This window comes from Mauremys reevesii, linkage group 6 (genome assembly GCF_016161935.1).
Source record: "Mauremys reevesii isolate NIE-2019 linkage group 6, ASM1616193v1, whole genome shotgun sequence".
Lineage (NCBI taxonomy): Eukaryota > Metazoa > Chordata > Testudines > Geoemydidae > Mauremys > Mauremys reevesii.
This window is the reverse complement of record NC_052628.1, coordinates 126,094,504-126,114,641: the sequence shown is the minus strand read 5'-3', so window position 1 is coordinate 126,114,641 and position 20,138 is coordinate 126,094,504. Positions and strand designations below refer to the sequence as shown.

General features: G+C 43.9%; 1 protein-coding gene and 1 long non-coding RNA gene across 3 annotated transcripts in view; one reads left to right on the top strand and one right to left on the bottom strand.

The window, feature by feature from the left end:
- Positions 1-2,225, bottom strand: LOC120407556. Its single transcript, XR_005600106.1, has 2 exons — positions 1,937-2,225; positions 1-445 (listed from the first exon to the last, which is right to left on the bottom strand). It is a non-coding gene; the product is annotated as an uncharacterized LOC120407556 (long non-coding RNA).
- GAK (cyclin G associated kinase) overlaps positions 2,219-20,138 on the top strand; it is a 100,711-nt gene continuing 82,791 nt past the window's right edge. For both annotated transcript variants that reach the window (XM_039543234.1, XM_039543233.1), the window contains exon 1: positions 2,219-2,457. In XM_039543234.1, coding sequence (XP_039399168.1) covers positions 2,316-2,457 — 142 coding nt within the window. In that variant the 5' untranslated portion in view covers positions 2,219-2,315. The remainder of the gene's footprint in view (positions 2,458-20,138) is intronic.

The window sequence follows — 20,138 nt, the reverse complement described above, 5'->3', positions numbered from 1 at the left end:
TAACACACTAACAAAGTTTATTAACAAGGAAAAAGAGATATTTACAAAGTTAAAGCCAATAAATAAACACACACAAATGAGGTACAGTCTTCAGTTGAAAAGGTAACAGAAGCTCATATAAGAAACAAGCTTTTATATTCTTTAGGGCTAACCCAAGCCAAGCAGCTGGGGGATATCCTTCTTTTTTGTTTAAAAATCTTTGCCTCTCAGAGTCCAGGCAGCATAAAGATACCAATTTCTCCTTAACAGGCATTTTTATTCCTTTCCCCCAGCATTCCAACTGTGATGGGATGAGGGATTGGGCACCGACCCTCTTCAGGGGTGCAGGCAAAGTGACCAAAGTCTTTTGTCCACAACGGCTTGTCTGATGTCCATAGAGGTGGGGAGGTGGTAACAGCTTTTGTGGTAAACTAGTATTTCACCATTGGTAATGCTTCTCCCCTGACTGTGTGGGATTGACAGTCTTAGCAAATACTTGTATAGTGACAGAGCAAACATTTAAACATTACCTAATAACATGGGACTCAGATATAGTAAGTAGGATTAATACATGCAGCATCCTATAAGCATTCCATAAAGTCTAACACATTCTAATACCTCTATATCTAGTTAAACGATACTAACATACACTTAAGCCAGACTGGTTTCCACCTATGCATTTGTCATTGTTCAGTAAGGCCTTGGCATGAGCTGGCACTGTGTCTGCCAGCGTCAAAGATACAAATTCTGGTTCTCCTACAGCTCTGAATGCGTTCCTTTCCCGCCTTCTGTCCTGAGGTCACTGAGTCCCCTCCCACACACCCAGTGTGAACCCCCTGATGAGTGCACCTCCCAGGTGGCTGCACCCACAGATAAGGGGGTTCTGCACACACAACCCAAGGTGACAAGTATCAGAGGGGTAGCCGTGTTAGTCTGGATCTGTAAAAAGTGAGAGTCCTGTGGCACCTTCTGACTAACAGACATACTGGAGCATGAGCTTTCATGGGTGAATACCCAGGGCCGGCGCTTCCACTAGGCGATCCTAGGTGGTTGCCTAGGGCGGCAGGATTGGGGTGGAGAGGGCGGCCACCCTCGGTGGAAATTCGGCAGTGGGAGGTCCTTCTGCTCCGGGTCTTCAGTGGAAATTCGGCGGCGGGTCCTTCACTCGCTCCGGGACCTGCCGCCGAAGTGCCCTGAAGAGGCGGAGCGGAAGGACCTCCTGCCGCCGAATGCTCAGAGGAGGAGCGCTGCCGCCTAGGGCGGCAAAAACCGTGGCGCCGCTCCTGTGAATACCCACTTTGTCAGACACATGCTCCAATACGTCTGTTGGACTATAAGGTGCCACAGGACTCTTTGGTGCTAACCCAAGGTGAGGGGGTCTCCTCCCATCCTTCAGGTGAGTTGATCCCCTCAGGAGTGGGTCACCCACAAGCCCCCATGTGATGTGCATGTGCCTCTCCCCACCGTGGATTCCCCCAGCCCCCATCCTCACTGTGGGTTCGCCTCCCACTTCCCGATGTGTGTGCACCCCATGCACACGTTCATCCTGGGTGTGAGTACCCCAACCCGAGTGTGCACAGCCCCCCACCCCATGGGTCTCCTGCCGCACTGTGCACATCCCCACCCCATGGGTCTCCCCGCACTGTGCACATCCCCCCCACCCCATGGGTCTCCCCCCGCACTGTGCACGTCCCCCCACCGTGGGTCTCCCCACGCACTGTGCACGTCCCCCCCACCCCATGGGTCTCCCCGCACTGTGCACGTCCCCACCGTGGGTCTCCCCCGCACTGTGCACGTCCCCACCGTGGGTCTCCCCACGCACTGTGCACGTCCCCCCCCACCGTGGGTCTCCCCACGCACTGTGCACGTCCCCCCCCACTGTGGGTCTCCCCCCGCACTGTGCACGTCCCCCCCCACCGTGGGTCTCCCCGCCGCCCTGTCCACCGCCCCCCCCCACCGTGGATCGTCCCCCCAGGCCCGTGAGGGTATTGCCCGGGAGCGGGGGCCGGGAGGCAGCGGCAGGTAACAACGAGGCCAGGCGCCAGGCGGGTGCGGCGGCCCCGCAGACCAGGCAGAGTTCGCCCCCCGCTCCCCCCCGCATATAACCGCCTCCCCAGCCGCGAGACGGTCGGGGGGAGGGGGGCCGAGGGGATCGGGGGCGTGGCTCCAAGGGGCGTGGCTCGGGTGGCCGCAGCCGGGCGGGCACAATGGAGGCGGTGCGGTGAGGTCATACATGACGCAACATTCGCGGAAGCCGCCCCGGCGGGGTACGGTGGCCGGCGGGGCAGGTCCAGGTGTTGTCGTTTCGCGGTAGCCGGAGCCGGCCCGGCGGGACCATGTCGCTGCTGCAGTCGGCCTGGGACTTCCTGGCGGGGCCCGGCTCCCTGGGGGCCGCCAGCCGCGACCACAACGACTTCGTGGGGCAGACGGTGGAGCTGGGGGACATGAAGCTGCGGATCAAGCGGGTCATCGCCGAAGGTGAGGGGGGCAGGGCCGCCCACCCGCCGCCGCCTCCCTGGGCCGGGCCCTCCTGCGGGGCAGGTGCTGGCAGCCGGCGGGAGGGGGCCCGCGCCCCGCCCGGCCCGGCCCGGGAAGGAGCCCGGCTGAGGGCCGGGCAGGGTCTGGGGCAGCGCCCGGCGGGGATTCCCTGCTCCTTTCCCGGCCGCGGGGAGCGAGGCGCCGTGAACGGGGCTGGGGCAGCCCGGGGCTGCTCCCTCCGGGCCCCGGCTCGGAGCGGCGGATCGGGGCTGGGCGCCGCACCCCCGGGGCTGGGTCGGCTCCGCTGCATCCCTGCCCGGTCGGGGCCGGCCCCGTGTGCCGGGCGCTGCACATCCCCCCCCACCCCGATCCCGGCCCTGCTCTCCTGGTCGGGGCCGGCCCCGTGTGCTGGGCGCTGCACATCTTCCCCGCCCCCTGCTCTCCCGGTCCCCGTATGCCGGGCGTTGCATATCGCCCCCGCCCCTGCTCTCTCGGGCCGGGCCGGTTCCGGATTCGGCTGGGTTAGTCTTATGGAGGAGCAAACTGCGAGATAAGGGCTCCTCTCTGTACGCAGCATTGCTGGAGACTGCGCTGAACCCCTCACAAGTCCGAGCAAGGTGATAGAGCCGTGGCTCACCCGCACAAATAACCCATCTTTCCCGGCCTCCTGCTCGGCTTCCCCCGGTCCCTTCCTCTTCCAGAATGGAGGCTGCCTCCGTTTCCAAGTTTTGCCTTTGGCATATTGCTGTTAATACTTTCTCTTTCCTACCCTCCACATCAGCAGGGGCGGGGGTATACCCTTAGATTTGTGGGACCGGGGTGAAATGTGGAGTTATCTTCTTTTCTGATCTGAACCCCCGGTCTGGGCCGTTAACTGATTGCTTGTGGTGTGCAGAATTATCTGGTCACAAGATGCTGGCTTCCTTTACTTCAATATGGTTGCTAAAATATGTTAAATGTTTCTCTGACATTTCATTTCTATAAAAGTATTTGCTGTTGTGGTAAAAGGGATGTTATGCCCTTGCAAATGGGATGAGAGGATGCAGGATCTTGAGAGAGACAGATCTAATAGGAATATATATAAAGAAGTGGTTCACAATATGAAAACGTTTGAGACCCTGACCTGGAGACATGAGAGAGTTTGCACCAAAAGCAACAGTTTTAGCTGCTCGATATCTAATCTGCAAGTGTGTATCTTAACTTCCTTTTACACAGTAGAAGTATTCTAAAATATTTATTAAATCTAGTGGTGTAATCAGGAATGGAAAGAAATATTCATACTTACACATCTAACAAAAAATTGCACCGAGGCTATAAGCTAGACTGTTCTATACCTTATTACTTGTTAAGCTGCTCAGTGCAAAAAAAAAGTACACTAATGTAACTATTTTAAACATTCAAGCCAGGATTTATGATTTGGTTCTAGGAGTTAACTTGTCTATAGTGCACACGTAGGACTCATCATTGTTGTTGCATATATTTGTGCAGTTTTCATTGGAGTCAGTGGAAATTGTATGTGCGTATTTGAGGCTGAAATGTACCTGTTTTATTAATTTTTTTTTTTACATTTAGCACCATCTATAATGTTCCATATATGTGGTGTGGAGGAGTTAAGATAGCTCAGAGATAGGTCTGAAGGATAAAAATTGGACTGTAAACATCATATAAACTTTCATGTTGTTTTCTGTTGGAAGAACAGAGTAAAATGCTAATCTGTCTTCTAACTTCACGATATATTTTTAAATCTGCTTGGTGAGTTTATGCAGGTTGCTGCTGCTGATAGTGTGTATTTCAGTAGTGCCCAGAAGCCCCATGTGAGGCAAGACCTTTTTCACAGTGGAAAAAGTTCCTAAATTATAGGTTTGCACTGTTATAATTGTCATGGATCTTTGTAGTAGAAAGTTGCAGCTTTCCAAGGTGACTGTTTTAGTTGTGTGTGCAAGTGTGTATATATAGAATAATTTCCTATAGCTGAAAGCTGTCTTCCTCCACCACCTTATTACTCAAATTGGCAAATTAGATCTTATTCTGACTTTTAGATCACTTTTGGCCTTAGCCTAAACATGGAAAATACAGTGGAAAATTAGAATTTTTGAGGTAGTGATGACAGGCATCTGAAAACCGGGCTAAAATGTAAGCTCCAATTCTACCTTTTACTTTGCTACTTGTCAAACAGTGTTGTCATGATTATTTGTCAGAGTGCAACATAAATATGTTCAGTGAGGGCTCACTGAACATCAAACTATCAAGTTGTTATGGCTGGTATGTATAACTTTAATTGGGGATAAACTCATCAGTTTGCAGGGAACAATACAGGAGAATTACAGGAAGAAAGACACTTGCAAGAGAACATAAGAACGGCCATACAGGGTCAAACCAAAGGTCCATCTAGCCCAGTATCCTGTCTTCCGACAGTGGCCAATGTCAGGTGCCCCTGAGGGAATTAACTGAACAGATAATCATCAACGGATCCATCCCCTGTCGCCCATTTCCCAGCTTCTGACAAACAGAGGCTAGGGACACCATCCTTGCCCATCCTGGCTAATAGCCATTGATGGACTTATCCTCCATGAACGTATCTAGTTCTTATTTGAACCCTGTTCTAGTTGTGGCCTTCACAACATCCTCTGGCAAAGAGTTCCACAGGTTGACTGTGCGTTGTGTGAAGAAATACTTCCTTATGTTTGATTTAAACCTGCTGCTAGTAATTTCATTTGGTGACCCCTAGTTCTTGTGTTATGAGAACTAGTAAACAACACTTCCTTATTTACTTTCTCTACACCAGTCATGATTTTATAGACACCAATCATAACTCCCCTTAGCCGTCTCTTTTCCAGGCTGAAAAGTCCCAGTCTTATTAATCTCTCCTCATACAGAAGCTGTTCCATGCCCCTAATCATTTTTGTTGCCCTTTTCTGAACCTTTTCCAATTCCAATATATCTTTTTTGAGATGGGATGGCCACATCTGCACACAATATTCAACATGTGGATGTACCATGGATTTATATAGAGGCAATATGATATTTTCTCTCTTCTTATCTACCCCTTTCCTTTCCTAAGGATTCCCAACATTCTGTTCACTTTTTTGACTGCCGCTGCACATTGAGTGGATGTTTTCAGAGAACTCTCCACAATGACTCCAAGATCTCTCTCTTGAGTGGTGACAATTAATTTAGACCCCATCATTGTATATGTATAGTTTTTAAGGCTAGACTTGCCTTAAGTGGGCTTCAAAAAGAGGTCTGCTTCTGAGTTGCTTTTAATTCCAAAATTATTTTAGGAAACTCTTATTTGGTCTTTTCTAAACTCGTCCAAGAGCCAAATGGCTGCCAAACATCCCAGAAGACATTTGCCCTTTCTTTGCAGAGTGCACAGATTTCTGCTGCATAAAGTATTGTTGGAATATACTCTCTTGTAAATGCTTTGATGGTTGTAAGCATTTTCCTCTCCTGCTGTTACCACACTTAAATCAGGAATTATTTTCTGTCCTTTGAACTTTCCCCTGTTTCATTGCCTAAATCAGGATTGATCTTAGCTCTGAGATTGTGTTTAAGAGGCCTCCTGGTAAGAACAAACATAACTGTGGTCAATTAGCTTTCTATTCAGTACTTACAAATAAGGTTCCTGACTTTTTTTAATCAAGTCTTCTTAAGACTCCTAGCATCTAAGTGCCCCCCGCCTGCATTTGATTTTTAAGTCACCAATCTAACTCTTTTCAGTGGCAGTTAGATTAGGTACTTTTTTGTTAGAGTTTATGGTTCCCTCTGTTTGCATTAAGTAGGAATTGAGAGCACTAAGTACCTCGTAGAAAGGGCTGAGAACCCTTGAATGATTTGGCCCAGTATTTTTCGTTTTGCCATTTGGATAGCTTACTTTAGATGATGATGATTTTGAGCATAAATATGAGACTTCACGTGAGTGTATGGTTTCTGTAGCAATTCCTTAGCTTATCCTCCAGATCCTGAAGCTGACCACTTCAATGACGTTGATTTTACCAAGAAAGACAAGTTTCAGGTTCATTTGAAAAACTATGAAATTAACCTGTGTGTTTCGTTGTTGTTGTTGTTTGTTATGGACTAGGACCCCATTGTGTTAGGTGCTATACAAATGCAGAACAAAAAAACAAACCAAAAAAGCCCCATTACATGCTCCAAAGATCTTAGTGTCTAAGTATAAGGCAAAAGACAACAGATTGATACAGACAGATGGGGGACAGTAAAAACTGTTTCCTGGAAGAAGTCTGTACATTTTTTCTACAGAAACAGCTCTGTGAATTCAGTCTTCATAAGTACTAAATTGCTCAGAGCAGGAACAATTATGTATAAACCTTTACTGATTGTTTTCAGAATTTCTTCCACTGGTGCTGGCTACACTGAGTGTGAGAAATTATGAAAAATCTATAAATGTACACAAGACATAATGGATTTGGATTAGATGATCTCCTGAGGTCCCTTCCAACCTTAATAATCTATGATTCAGGTACCACTTATCTCTGAGCCATGCAACTGTCCTGGATCTTTTTGCTGGAGAGCAGACTGCTGCACTTGTGTGGAGTCCCACTGATGCTGATGGGGCTTGGAGTGGATGCAGCTAATCCACAAATACTTGCACATGGGAGGATGGAGGCCTTCTTTCTGTATTTAAAATGCTTTTTTTCTTTTCCCTGTTTCCTTGTGAACAAACTACACAATCAGAAGGGGAAATTAACTGCCCAGGGCAAAAAGTGATATTCATTAGATAAAGTGCTTTCAAATCCCAAAAAGACACTGAGAAAATTAGAGCTATTTTCCTACTATTACAGTAAATGTAGGTGGTGGTGATTATGGTTAATTGCAGTAGTGGCAAGAGGTCTCAGGAGGTCAGGGTACCATTTGCTAAGCACTGTCCAAACATACAGTAAATGGCAGTTTATGCTACACTTAATAGTATATTCAAAAACAAAAAGGCAACAATGTGATGTTTTTAGTGTTTCTTTAACTGTATCCTAAAGGATTTATGGACTGCATAGTTGTTGAAGTATTAGTAACACCTTCTTCTTGAATGTATTCAGTAGTATATTTGTGTGACAGCGGCTGACTTGCCTCCTTGTCATAAAAACAATACAACAATTCAGCTGTTCATAAATGATTTCAAGTCTTGTGTTGACAAAATAAAAAATGGAAGTATAACAATACACTAGCAACAGAGTAAATACATGCTTAATATGAGCCATGTGAGCTAAAAACTGATAGTTCTCAACTAGGATGACCAGACGGGACGGTCTCGATATTTAGGTGTCCCGCATCCTGCTGGCAGCACTTGCCTTTTTTTTTTTTTCCGCCCTCCACCGGTGGACACCGCCCCCCCCCCATGTGCCCTGATATTTTCTTCCTCTTGTCTGGTCACCCTATTCTCAACTGTTCTTTAGAGGTGAAAGAATAGAATAGGAAAAATGTCTCTTCTTTTGAAATTTTTGCAAATTCTTAATTTGTTAGATTGCTAAGAAAAATACCCTTAGAATTTTTTTATAGATGGAAAAATTACAGTTGGCAGGTTTATGATGTGTTTAACTGCGGTCGGAAGCTATTGGGGTAGTCTCTTTTTGAAAATATGTTGTTGGTAGGTGAGATTTTGAATAAATTACTTGAAAACTATTCCTGAGTATTTAATTTTGAGATTAACCAGTAGAATATGTAATTAGCTTCTTTAACCAAAAAGGCTACTTCTAAACCCCTTTTGAGCCAGATACATACCTTTGTACAGCACCTAGCACAGTGGGGTTCAGGTCTGAGTGGGCCTCCTAGGTGCTACAATAATACTAATTTTCCACTCTGTGCAGCTGATGAAGTGGGTTCTAGCCCACGAAAGCTTATGCCCAAATAAATTTGTTAGTCTCTAAGGTGCCACAAGGACTCCTCATTGTTTTTAATAATGCAAATAGTAATATTTCAAATTAATTTTTATGCCAGAATTACTATTTTATTAAAACTGTTTTCCATCATAGGCAAATGGCCTGCTGAGCAGTACTTGCATCATTTGGAATGTTAAGGTTAAAATTGGCTCCACTGTTAATTTAAAACAAACAAACAAAGTCTGGGAAGTACAGACTTTAATCTTTAAAGCTTCTATGTGAAAAGGAACAATGGCATTTTCAATGCAGGTTCACCTTCTATGAATTCTGTGAATGTTTTGTCTCAGGGAAAATGCTTGTATGGCAGCAAGGATACACCTACTTTGTGTTAAATAGTCTTGCAAGATGTTATCAGATTGTGTATACCTCTCTTCATGGCCTGCTCATAGTGTACACTGCTCTTGTGTTGGTGACTGCTCAAAGGAGTAATGTAACCTGGAACGGCTAGATTCCCTGCAGATCCACAAATACCATCATTAGTGGTGGACCTGGTGATAACTAGGATGCTATAGTCTTTTGCCTAATAGTTTACAGTCTAGATTTTAACTGTAATGTGGCTTGGTTTGGGGGCAGCCTTACTGAGAGAGAGCTTCGTGGTGACCATACTCATAGTGAAGGGCATGTTGACAGCTTGTTCTGTAATGACCACATGATCTTTGAGTGCCTGACATATCTGGTGTAGAGGCTTACTCCTGTGAAACCCTATTACTTGCTTTGCTTTTCTAGCTGCATTCAGTGTGTGGGTAGCAAAGAGAAATATGCTAGAGCCCTGGTCTCTGAAGTACTGGTAGGTGGAGTATTTAAAGGAGTGGAGCAGAGACTAAGGCACGTAAATGAATATATCTGGACAGAGCTCATCAGGCTGAGGGGAAACAGGAAATCTGTGGGACTTCTGATTTTTTTTTCTCCTCTTTTTAGTGGCAATACCCTCCCACTCCTGCAGTATTGTAACAAAGAATAAAGGCATTTTTATGGTAATAGACTCTGAGGCCCTGCCTTCATGAACATCTGAAAGGATTAGCACTAGTCTAGAAAACCATTTATAAACAGAATTGTTTAGTTGCCAGCTTGGTTTCAAAAATTTGTTTATCCAGCGCCTCATGTTGTGGGCTGGGAACGCTGTGTTGTGAGGCGTAACATTCCTGTACTTACAGCGTGCTTCTCCTGTAAAAAGAAATGCATGTTAACAAATGTCATGCTTTTGAACAAAAAAGGGAGGTCAAGAAAGTTGAAATTCGGTATGGACATTCCAGCATTGACTTTCAGATTTGTAATTGTTTGAAGTCCCATTGAAGTCAGTGGGAGGTATTAGATATTCATCATTCTTGAAAATCTGGCAGTTGCATACTCTTGGACTTAAAAGCCTGACTGTAGGTCCCTAGGTCTGATTATCTTGATGTGTCTGGTGTATGGCATGAGCAGGTGCTGAGAGAACTTAATAGACCTGTTACTATATTAGTAATATTGGAGGGTTTGAGTTACCGTTGTGCCTCTGTAGTGACGGTGCAGACCATAGGAAATCTATAGGAGGGACTTGAGACAAGTTCTAGGATTGGGTCCTCGTTTATAGTTTGGCCAACAAACACTGAATCATATGCCTCCAGGTGTTAAAATCCTTTCTCAGGTGAGGTTTGTACTACAAACTTACATTGGTGTAACTATGTCGTTCAGGGGTATGAAAAGTCCACACCCTCGAGTGACGCAGTTATACTGACCTACAAACAGAGGTGGAGTAATTATGCTGACAGGAGAGCGCTCTCCCATCAGCATAGAACATCTTTACCAGATGCATCATAGCAATGCAGCTGCACCAATGTAGTGCTTCTAGTGTAGACCTGCCCATAGCTACCTTCTCTCATGGAGATGGTTTAACTATGACAACAGGAGAAGCTTGCTGTTGGCGCAGTAGCATCTTCACTAAAGTGCTACAGTTTACAGCAGCACTGCTGCAGCTTTTGAAGTGTAGCTCTGTCCTCTGTTGGGTTCCCAATAGGCGGCTTACTGTGTCAATTTATGGTGTACATCCCATTCTCCAGTGAAAGCTCTTGAAGTAGGATCAGTTGTATGGTGTAAAATCATTCATAAAACAGGGTAGACTGAATTAAATCAATTTAATTGTGTTCTGCATTTACTTTAGTTATTTTCCTAAAGAAAGGATGATTCTTATTAGTTAGCAACCATTAAAACATGTTGTTTGCAAATAAATAGAGCCTTTACACTAAATGTGTTTGCTTCTTTTTGCTTACCAGGATACACTGTATCTGGAAACATTTATTTAAGCAGTTGCATAGTTTAACTCACATTTATTTAGAGTATTACATTTTACATTTTTTATTAAGTTATGTACCATTCACCATTTTCTATTTATTAGGTGATTAATTTTTTTTACTTGCAATTTGTATCAAACTCTAGCTGGATTGAAATTTGAATTTCAAATTTCAAAATACACAAGTGGCATTTTAAATAAAACTGCCTTAAATGTGCTGGATTCATAAACTTTCTTCCTTATCAAAACATGTTTTGCCTTTAAAACTAACTGATTTTTTTAAACAAAGAAATTATTACTTTTAGTAAATGAAGTCACTGCAACCTTCAAGACTTTAGAGCTAGTAGATCTTGTCTTCTCACACCTAGTTTTATTCATAGATTGGAAGAGTCAAACAAGCCTTTATTTAATTTATTCCCAGTTGGTTTCTTAACTTTGGATGAAGTAGTCATTGAATTTAAGTAGTTGAATGAAATTAAGAAAATATTTTCTCAGCACCTGTTGAAGAAGCTTCTGCTATTTAAATCTTGTTTGGCATGTCATCAAACTTGGGCTCCACCCACCAGTTCAGTGTTTTGACTTTCTTTTAAAACTTGGCAGCAAACATGTACGGCTTAATATTATTTTTTGTCTAGTTTAAATGATTTTAATAAATTGTCATGAGGCCTTTATAGGCTGTCACTCTAAAATTTAATTTGATTAATAAATCTGTATTTAAATTAAAAAGTCATTTCAATTAAAAAAATCTGATGTTTAAAAATATTTTTAAACATCAGTTTGTATACATCCTGTTGTAAGATACTTCATATGAAAAAACCACAACAAATACTGCATCACAAATAGAAATGTTAAGAGTAGGTCTTTGCAAATCAAATTGGCCCATCAGTTGTCTGAAATAGTTTGCAGAGTAATCTACAAGTGAGTCAGTGGTTCTACAAAAAGTTAATTTGACAGCAAGGAGTTCAGAAGGGTTCAGTTGCTTAATGCTTGTCTACTCCTGAAATGCTTCAGCTACACTACTGTGGCACTCTAGTGTAAATGCTAGTACGCTGAAGGGAGAGCATCTCCTGTCGGCAGAGCTAATCCACCTCCACAAGAGGCAGTAGTTATGTTGACGGGAAAAGTCGTCTGGTCAACATAGCATTTTATACACAGGGGGTTAGGTCAGTATAACTGTGTTGGTCAGGGGTGTGGATTTTTCACTCCCCTGAGCGATGTAGTTATACCGTTGTATGTTTGTAGTGTAGACCGGGCCTTACAATGCATAACATTTCACTAAAATTCCCAGAAAATGCGTTCTGTATTTGGAACGTGTGTGAATTTGAAAGGGGATACACTATATTAGTCATGCATAGAAAAGATTGAATTCCAACTTTAAGTGCAGATTAGTCATCCAACCTATTTCTCGTGTTAGTTGGATGTCTGCTAAAATGATCCCAGTGAGGTGGCGGCTGATGTTGACACTAAATGGTCATTTTTAGGTTTGCATTCTCAACTCTGAGGTGGAGCAGTTGATCCATATGACTGACCATTTCAGACTCCCTGCAGCTCAGGAACATGATGTCACTGGGTTAAACTTGTGTGTTTTAAGATATTTGTTCACAAACATGAAGTTTAGAAATGGACTTCAAGTTCTTGCATCGTTGAGCATCTCTTGTGTGATGATAACATTCAGTTCATAGATAAACTGTTACAAGAAAACGCATTAATAAACTTAAAATAGCCTACAGCATGGTGTTTGATTTGTAAACCAGCAGACTGACTTGTTAACGCTCATAACTTTGTTTTGTACCAAAGTGGTGGTTGCACTAGGGAATTCCATAAAAAGGTTCTTACTGGTGCATCTCCACCAGTGGTAGCAGCAGTGGGAGTGCTAGTGTAAATTAAGTTCTGGAGGCTGGTAGTGAAATCTCACTTTGTCTAACCTCATGCAAGGACTTGAAAAACACCAGTGTTCACAGAAGCCTTCTTTATACTTGTCACTGTTGCTAACCTAGACCAGGGCACAGATTAAGTTGGGGATAACTTGTTATAGTCACACAGAATGTTGAATTGCTTTATTTGCAAATCTCAGTGCAATTTTCACTTTGGGGAGGAGTTTATACACACAATAAATTACAGTAAGTTACTTTCAGTTTTGTTGTATTTTATAGGGGAATAGTTGGTGTTGGAGTGTGTGTGGGGAGACACAGTGTTAAGTTAAGAGGGGAGGAGGATTTTAAATGGGAGAGGATGAAGGTTAGAAGCAAAACTGGCAGGGAGCTACCTCCATTTTTATAGTGCATACACAAAAAGAAATTCTGAACAACTTAAAGAATATTTGCAGTGCCTTAGTTTTAAGAAGTAGTTGCAGACATCAGTAACTTAATTGTACAGTTTGCATGGGGAAGTGTCCTTTACTTGGGATATCCTGGCTGCTGAGGTTCTTCAGTTGGAAGAATTATGAAATCTAATGAAACCTGGAGAGGAGTTGGGTAGTGAAAATGTTTTGAGGGTGTCTTTCCGATACACAGTAAATTTAAACCACACTGTCAGCCCAAAATTTGAGAGTGAGTGTAATTTTTTTTTACACAGGTTCTTGAAATCATAAAATGTTTTTCCATCTTAAAAAGGAGGGAGTAAGCTCATTCCGTCTAGTTGATTTTTAATGTTCTCTTGCAGTGTTTGCATTCCAAACACAGAAAGAGCAAGTGATACTGACTAATAGGCTTTCTTGTTCAAGATTAACAAAAAAGCAAAAGCTTTGGGTTTTCGTAAAGGTTTAGTTTTTAAATCATGTAAAATATTAGCACCTTATGTAAGGGCACAGTTTCATGAACACAGCTCTTAATCTGACGTGTCGGATTGCTTTGTTCTATAAAAACAATGGTTTTATATGTCAATTAATTGCTAAAATATTCTGTAAACATGAAATCCAGACAATTTTAGTGAAATAAATTAAAATATTTTTAGATCTTTGAATCCCCAGAAAACTTGGTAGTTCTTCATCCATATGTATGTGTTTTAAAAAATTCTCCTCTCCCATTGTGTGAGAGAAATACCATGGAAAACAAACTAAACACAGAATGCTCTCAAATGCACAGAACAAACAAACTGGAATGTACATTCTTTCTTCGGTTACAGTGATCTTAGGTGATGTAACAAGAGCACGTGTTTTTCAGACAGGAGTATCTTTAAATTTGCGAAGTTCCTTCAGTGTCATATAGAATGAAAAGTAAATCCCCATCAGAAGAGAAGCGTAATTTTAGTTTTCAGAAATGTCTACAGCACTTCTGCTGTGAGACAACTAGCACTTCTGTGTGTTTATACACAGGGGCGGCTCTAGACATTTCGCCGCCCCAAGCACGGTGGCATGCCGCGGGGGGCGCTCTGCTGGTCGCCGGTCCTGCGGCTTCGGTGGACCTCCCACAGGCGTGCCTGCGGAGGGTCCACTGGTCCCGCGGCTTCGGTGGACCTCCCACAGGCGTGCCTCCCGGCGACCGGCAGAGCGCCCCCCGCGGCATGCCGCCCCAAGCACGCGCTTGGCGTGCTGGGGCCTGGAGCCGCCCCTGTTTATACACACAATAAATTACAGTAAGTTACTTTCAGTTTTGTTGTATTTTATAGGGGAATAGTTGGTGTTGGAATGTGTGTGGGGAGACACAGTGTTAAGTTAAGAGGGGAGGAGGATTTTAAATGGGAGAGGATGAAGGTTAGAAGCAAAACTGGCAGGGAGCTTGAACTTGAGTTGCTGAAGGGATGCAGTGGTAGAAGAATGGAATCGAGAGAGACTTGTAACTAGTTTAGCAAATGAGGAAAGTCCAGTTCCAGAGCTGAAGGATGTCATGGAACTTTAAAGGCTTCTTATAGCTGCTGCGTTTGTTCCCCATATGGAGATGAGAGACAAGGCTGCTGAGCCTGATGCCCTGGGCTGGTATGTCTGGTCTGGGACACAGGACTTGCAAGACCCTGTCTTTGTTTCTCTCCCTGGGCTATAGCTGCTTTGGGGGATATTGTGACACAGGGTATGAGTTAGCTTTATAATGCACCTTTTTGCCATGGACCACATAAGCTCGTCTGTGACCACATGAAAGGGGGCTGGGAGTGGGGGTGGGAAGCAGTTTTTCTACCATTTTCTGTCTCTTCAGCTTTTCTGACAACCATTTTAGGAGCTTGTTAGGAAAGGGACAGAGTGGCTGGGAAGTGGGGAAGCAGAGGCCATGCAGCTGTATGAGATGCAGAAGGGGCATCAGTATTACTTGGGATGAAGCTAGGGAAAGCTTGTACAGTGTGGACAGCACTGAAATGGGTCCAGAGCATTGTCCTACACTACACTGCAGGGGGTGGTGGGTGGGTGTCAGTGGTTCAGAACAGTGTGGATATGTGACTGTATCGCAGTTGTTCAAAAAGTGAGAAAGCACAGCTAGGGTGGATGCTGAACCATTTGGGCTTTATTTAGTGCTGCCTTAGTGGTTCTTGCCTCCCAGGTAGACCTCTTCCTTTATGAATCCCACCTGCACGTGAAGAAGATTACCAATATGGCTGCAGCCTCTCACCTAGCAAGACTAGAGAAATGGGCAAAGTCGAACTCATTGTCTCTTTCAGATCCTGTGGGCTGAATCCCCAAAATATAACCTGCCAAGTCTTTCCTTACTACACTCTTCTTTGCATGCGTGCCCACACACGGAGACTAGCTTCAGTCTCCCACCTGCTATGAGTCTGGAACAGTGGGTATAAAATGAAAGCCTGTCCATGGACCCCTTGCTCTCATGGACTTGCTCTCACATCTTAATTCATCCTCGTTCATCATTTATTCAGTGGGGAGAAAGCTGTCCACAAAATGTAAGCCAGTCATATCAGAGCTCCTATTTCCTCCTTCCAACTAAACTCAACCCATAACCTAGTGGTTCTCCAGCTACTGATATGTTGTTGCCTCTTTGCTTCTAGGCAGCAGGTTTAAAACAAATAAAAGGAAGTTCTTCTTCACGCAGCGCACAGTCAACTTGTGGAACTCCTTGCCTGAGGAGGTTGTGAAGGCTAGGACTATAACAGCGTTTAAAAGAGAACTAGATAAATTCATGGAGGTTAAGTCCATAAATGGCTATTAGTCAGGATGGGTAAGGAATGGTGTCCCTAGCCTCTGTTTGTCAGAGGATGGAGATGGATGGCAGGAGAGAGATCACTTGATCATTGCCTGTTAGGTTCACTCCCTCTGGGGCACCTGGCATTGGCCACTGTCGGTAGACAGATACTGGGCTAGATGGACCTTTGGTCTGACCCAGTACGGCCGTTCTTATGTTATGTGCTAAATTGCATAGTTTTTTTTTACCAGTAAATTTCCAGACAAGAAGTAAAATACACTGAGACAGTCTTTCCATCCGTAAGTTTCATTTAGTCCATGACACCCCCTCCTGCAAATGCTTCCTCCCTTTTAATTATGTTTAAAACTTTAGTGGCTGCTGCAGCCATACACTGTTTATAGAGAGACCCACTGTTCAAAATTGCTGATGAGATAAATGTCATCTTTCTCCATTCTTTAGTGGGACTTCATGTAGTACCAGTTATAGAATATTGTTGAATAGAGAACTAGTATAAAGAAACCTTTTAGTCCCAGATAACTAAATCATGCTTCTGAATTGAAAAGAGAGAAGCTTACTGTGGTGTGAAAATATACTTACAATTGGTACTGTACATGTCTGTTTCTCAGTGTAAGCTTAATCCACAGCTGCAGCAGATTTTTAAACTCATTATGAAAATACATTTGAAGATAAGACAAAATGATGGACGTGGTGCAGTCATTGTACCAGACTGGTGGTAGTGATCTTCCAAATTGAAGATGTCACCAGCCAAGCTGTGGCAACTTGACTTCTCTACGGTGTTTGAAGTTTGGGTTTCTTTTAAGTTCAATTCCCAACTCTGAGTTTTCTGTTTCTGATGCTTGAGGTTTTTTATAACTACAATATTCTTGTAATCATGTTAGCCCCTAATTTACTCTCGTGCTCTCAACACCATTTTTATGATTATCTTTCCCCCAAGACTAATATTGTAATACTGCTGCATGAATTGTGAACCCTTAATGCATAATTTAGATCTAATGGGTTGCTTCAGAGAAGGGGCCTTCACAGTATTTGCTTCAATTAAAGTGGGATATTGGGATGTAGAGAGGGGAGTTGTTCCATAGGAACAGCTCTCAAGTGGTCCACAGTACAAAAATGTAAGACCCACTGCTTAAGAACCTTGCTAACACATAGCTCCAGTCACCTACAGCACTTCAAAATGCACTCAGACTCCCAATGGTATCTACGCTTTTCTATCAAGTTATAACACTACCATGGAATCACTCGGCAGTGGGTTACCATTTTATGATGAAGAACAGAACATATACAAGTTCCATAAGAAATGCTAAATTAAAATTGTAAAGTCAGAGATGGTAAAACATAGTGCCCAGTGTTCTGCAACATTTAGATAACTTGAAATTTGGTTTTTGCAAAACCTCTCTGCCCTTGTTCTAAACCATTGCTTTTCAGGGGAAACCTCCAAAAATCTACTTAATTTAAAGCTTGTCATTCAAACCAAGACTTTGTGTTTGAAAGTAATTCTTGCCATACTTCTACAGATGTCACCTTCATTTCCAAAAAAAATATTAAAATATGCATGCCTTGATCAAAGTAAATGGAACTTAACTTCTAAGAACAGGAATACTTGTGGCACCTTAGAGACTAACAAATTTATTTGAGCAGAAGCTTTTGTGGGCTACAGCCCACTTCATCGGATGCATAGAATGGAACACACAGTAAGAAGATATTTACACATACAGAGAACATGAAAAGGTTGAAGTACCCATACCAACTGTAAGAAGCTAATTAATTAAGAGAAGCTATTATCAGCAGGGAAGAAAAACTTCTGAAGTGATAATCAAGATGGCCTATTTCAGACTGTTGACACGAAGGACACTTTAACATGGGGAAATAGATTAAATTAGTGTAATGACAGAGCCATTCCCAGTCTCTGTTCAAACCTAAGTTAATGGTATCTAGTTTGCATATTAATTCAAGTTCAGCAGCTTCTTGTTGGAGTCTGTTTCTGAAGCTTTTCTGTTGCAAAATTGCCACCTTAACATCCGTCACTGAGTGATTAGAGAGGTTGAAGTGTTCTCCTACTGGTTTTTGAATGTTATGATTCCTGATGTCAGATTTGTCTGTTTATCTCTACGCAAAAGAAATCATCTCCTCTGATGCTTTACTCTTGCTTTATGGTTTTTAGCAAATACTGAACAATTTGCAAAATTAATTTCTTTCCAGTCCCTAAAGGAGCAGTGTACTTGAACGTTACAGTTCCGGATCAGGCCCTTTATAACACCACAGCACTGAGAGAGAGTTATAGTGAAAACAATCATACATTTATTATCAAAAGCTACGTGTGACAGTCTGTTCTGACTGCGAGAAGGGAGTGGTGGAGAGCAGATCTAGAATGGTGAAGGTCCTGTCCCCTGTGAGCTGGAAAAAGGTTACCTCAAACTAGAGACACCTCAGGCCAGTTACGGGCTGCCCGTGATCTTTTAAAAGTCGTCTTCTGCTGAGGGGGAGGTGGGGAGAGATGGGAGACAAGCTGCAGCAGGGGTAGTGGCAGCAGCAGGAAGGAAAGGCTTCCCCGGTGGAAGGTTGTCTGCCCTCCCTATAGGGAAAGAAACTCAGTTAACAGCTGCATGGGGAAGGGCTGGCAACTACAAGCCAGCATAGTAGGGTAACACCGTGGAGAGAGGGCAGGAAAAAGTATTTGTTTGCACTGGGACTTCGGGGATTTTTTTGTTTTGCTTAAGAGAACTTGGGCCTTGTCTGAGACCCACCCTGTAAATAAGGAAAAATAAACCCCTCCAGCATCAGACTGATTTATTCCAGCCCCCTCCCCTCGAGAGGGGTACCCTACCACATAAGATTTAAGAGACAGTGAGTAAAGATAATGGAAACAGAAATGGTTACATTCAACACAAAAAATACCCCTTCTGTACCGCCCCCCAGTTCATTGCCTTTGCACACAGCCAGGCTAACCTTCATGGCTTGTTTTTTCCTGTGTGCTCCTTTCCTGTTGATGCTGTATGTAAATGGGGCTCCCACTACGTTGGCTTTCGCTGCTTAATCTATGCGGTCAACAGAGACAGATGAATCAACATCCTTTGTCTGGCCAAGACTTGCTGGTCAGCTCTGCCTTGGACACACTTCAAACATCTTTTCAGTACGTATACACGCCTCCTTAAATTTCATCCATACGCACATCAGGCAGTGATTGTGAGCATGAGTATGACATAACCGTCTATTAGGGACCTCCCCTGATGTTCTTTATGGATAAATACTATGAAATGGTGCTAGGTGCAGTGAGCTTGTCAGTAGAACCCTGCACGCATACAAAATTTGAATCTGCATCCTATGTGCAGATATAAAGCGGATATCCGCAGATTTACAGGGCTGGACTTGTCAGCTACTTAAGAGTAGCTGTTGCAGACCAGAGAACCCTTTGCCAGATGGCACCAACTGTCTCACACCCCCGATCAGCGAAAGCATTGGGCATGCTATCATTTCTCATGTTTGTCCCGTTACCCATGCAGGAAGAGGCTAACTGGCCCCAGTTGATACTTCATCTCCTCTGCACTTGATGGTGGGAACAGGGCTCTTTCCTCCTGCCCACCCACCCGAATTGTGGGAGCTTCTTTAGGATTTAAGTTACTGGTAGTGGCTTGTGTTTTCTCACTATAGTGCCTCTGAGCCCTACTCGTGGGGCACTCTTCAAACACTGTGGGCTCTGTTCAGAGGGTACAAAACCTGGAGTTAGAAAGTGAGGCATGAATGGGTAAACAGGAGAACCTGCAGAGAACAAACTTGTCACTTCCTTTGGGTTCTGCTGTCCCCTTTTGGCATTTAGGGGAAGCGGAGTATTCCTGATCCGCTTGAGTCTGATGTGCTGTGCTGCATGCTTGTGATTTGCTTTCTAACTTGGAATCCATATCCAGTGAAAGACCCAGTCCAAGTGCACATCATGGGGTATGAGTAAACTGCTTTACTGGTAACACGTACGTCTGTCATCCTTCTTTTATATTCTCAGCAGAGCTCTCTTCTGTGCCCTATTAGTTAGCCTGTCCCCCTCCAATGTTTCATTCTCTCTCTCGATCTGTCTGACTTTTTCCCTAGCCCCTCTGCTCATCTCCTCATTCCTTTCCTTCAACCTCCTGCTTCCTCTGTATATAGTGGTTCCCTAAGGATACCAACAGCAGAGGGAGACTCAAGGACTTCTTGTAATCTCACTCTGTTTCTGGTGTTGGCACTATTGGAAAAACAAGATGGGTGGATCCTCTGTGGGAGTCTCGTGCTGGTTACCTGTTACTGGATGGGAATGTAGTGATTGCACATAATCCTACAACAGGGTTCTGAGTACCAGCTCTCTGAAAAGCCTGCTACTGTAGTTGTTTGGATTGCTCATGAAGCAAATGTCTGCATCCATCCTCCTGCCTTACCTGGGCAGTGTTCCTCATGCACAGAGCAGTTGTTCCGGCA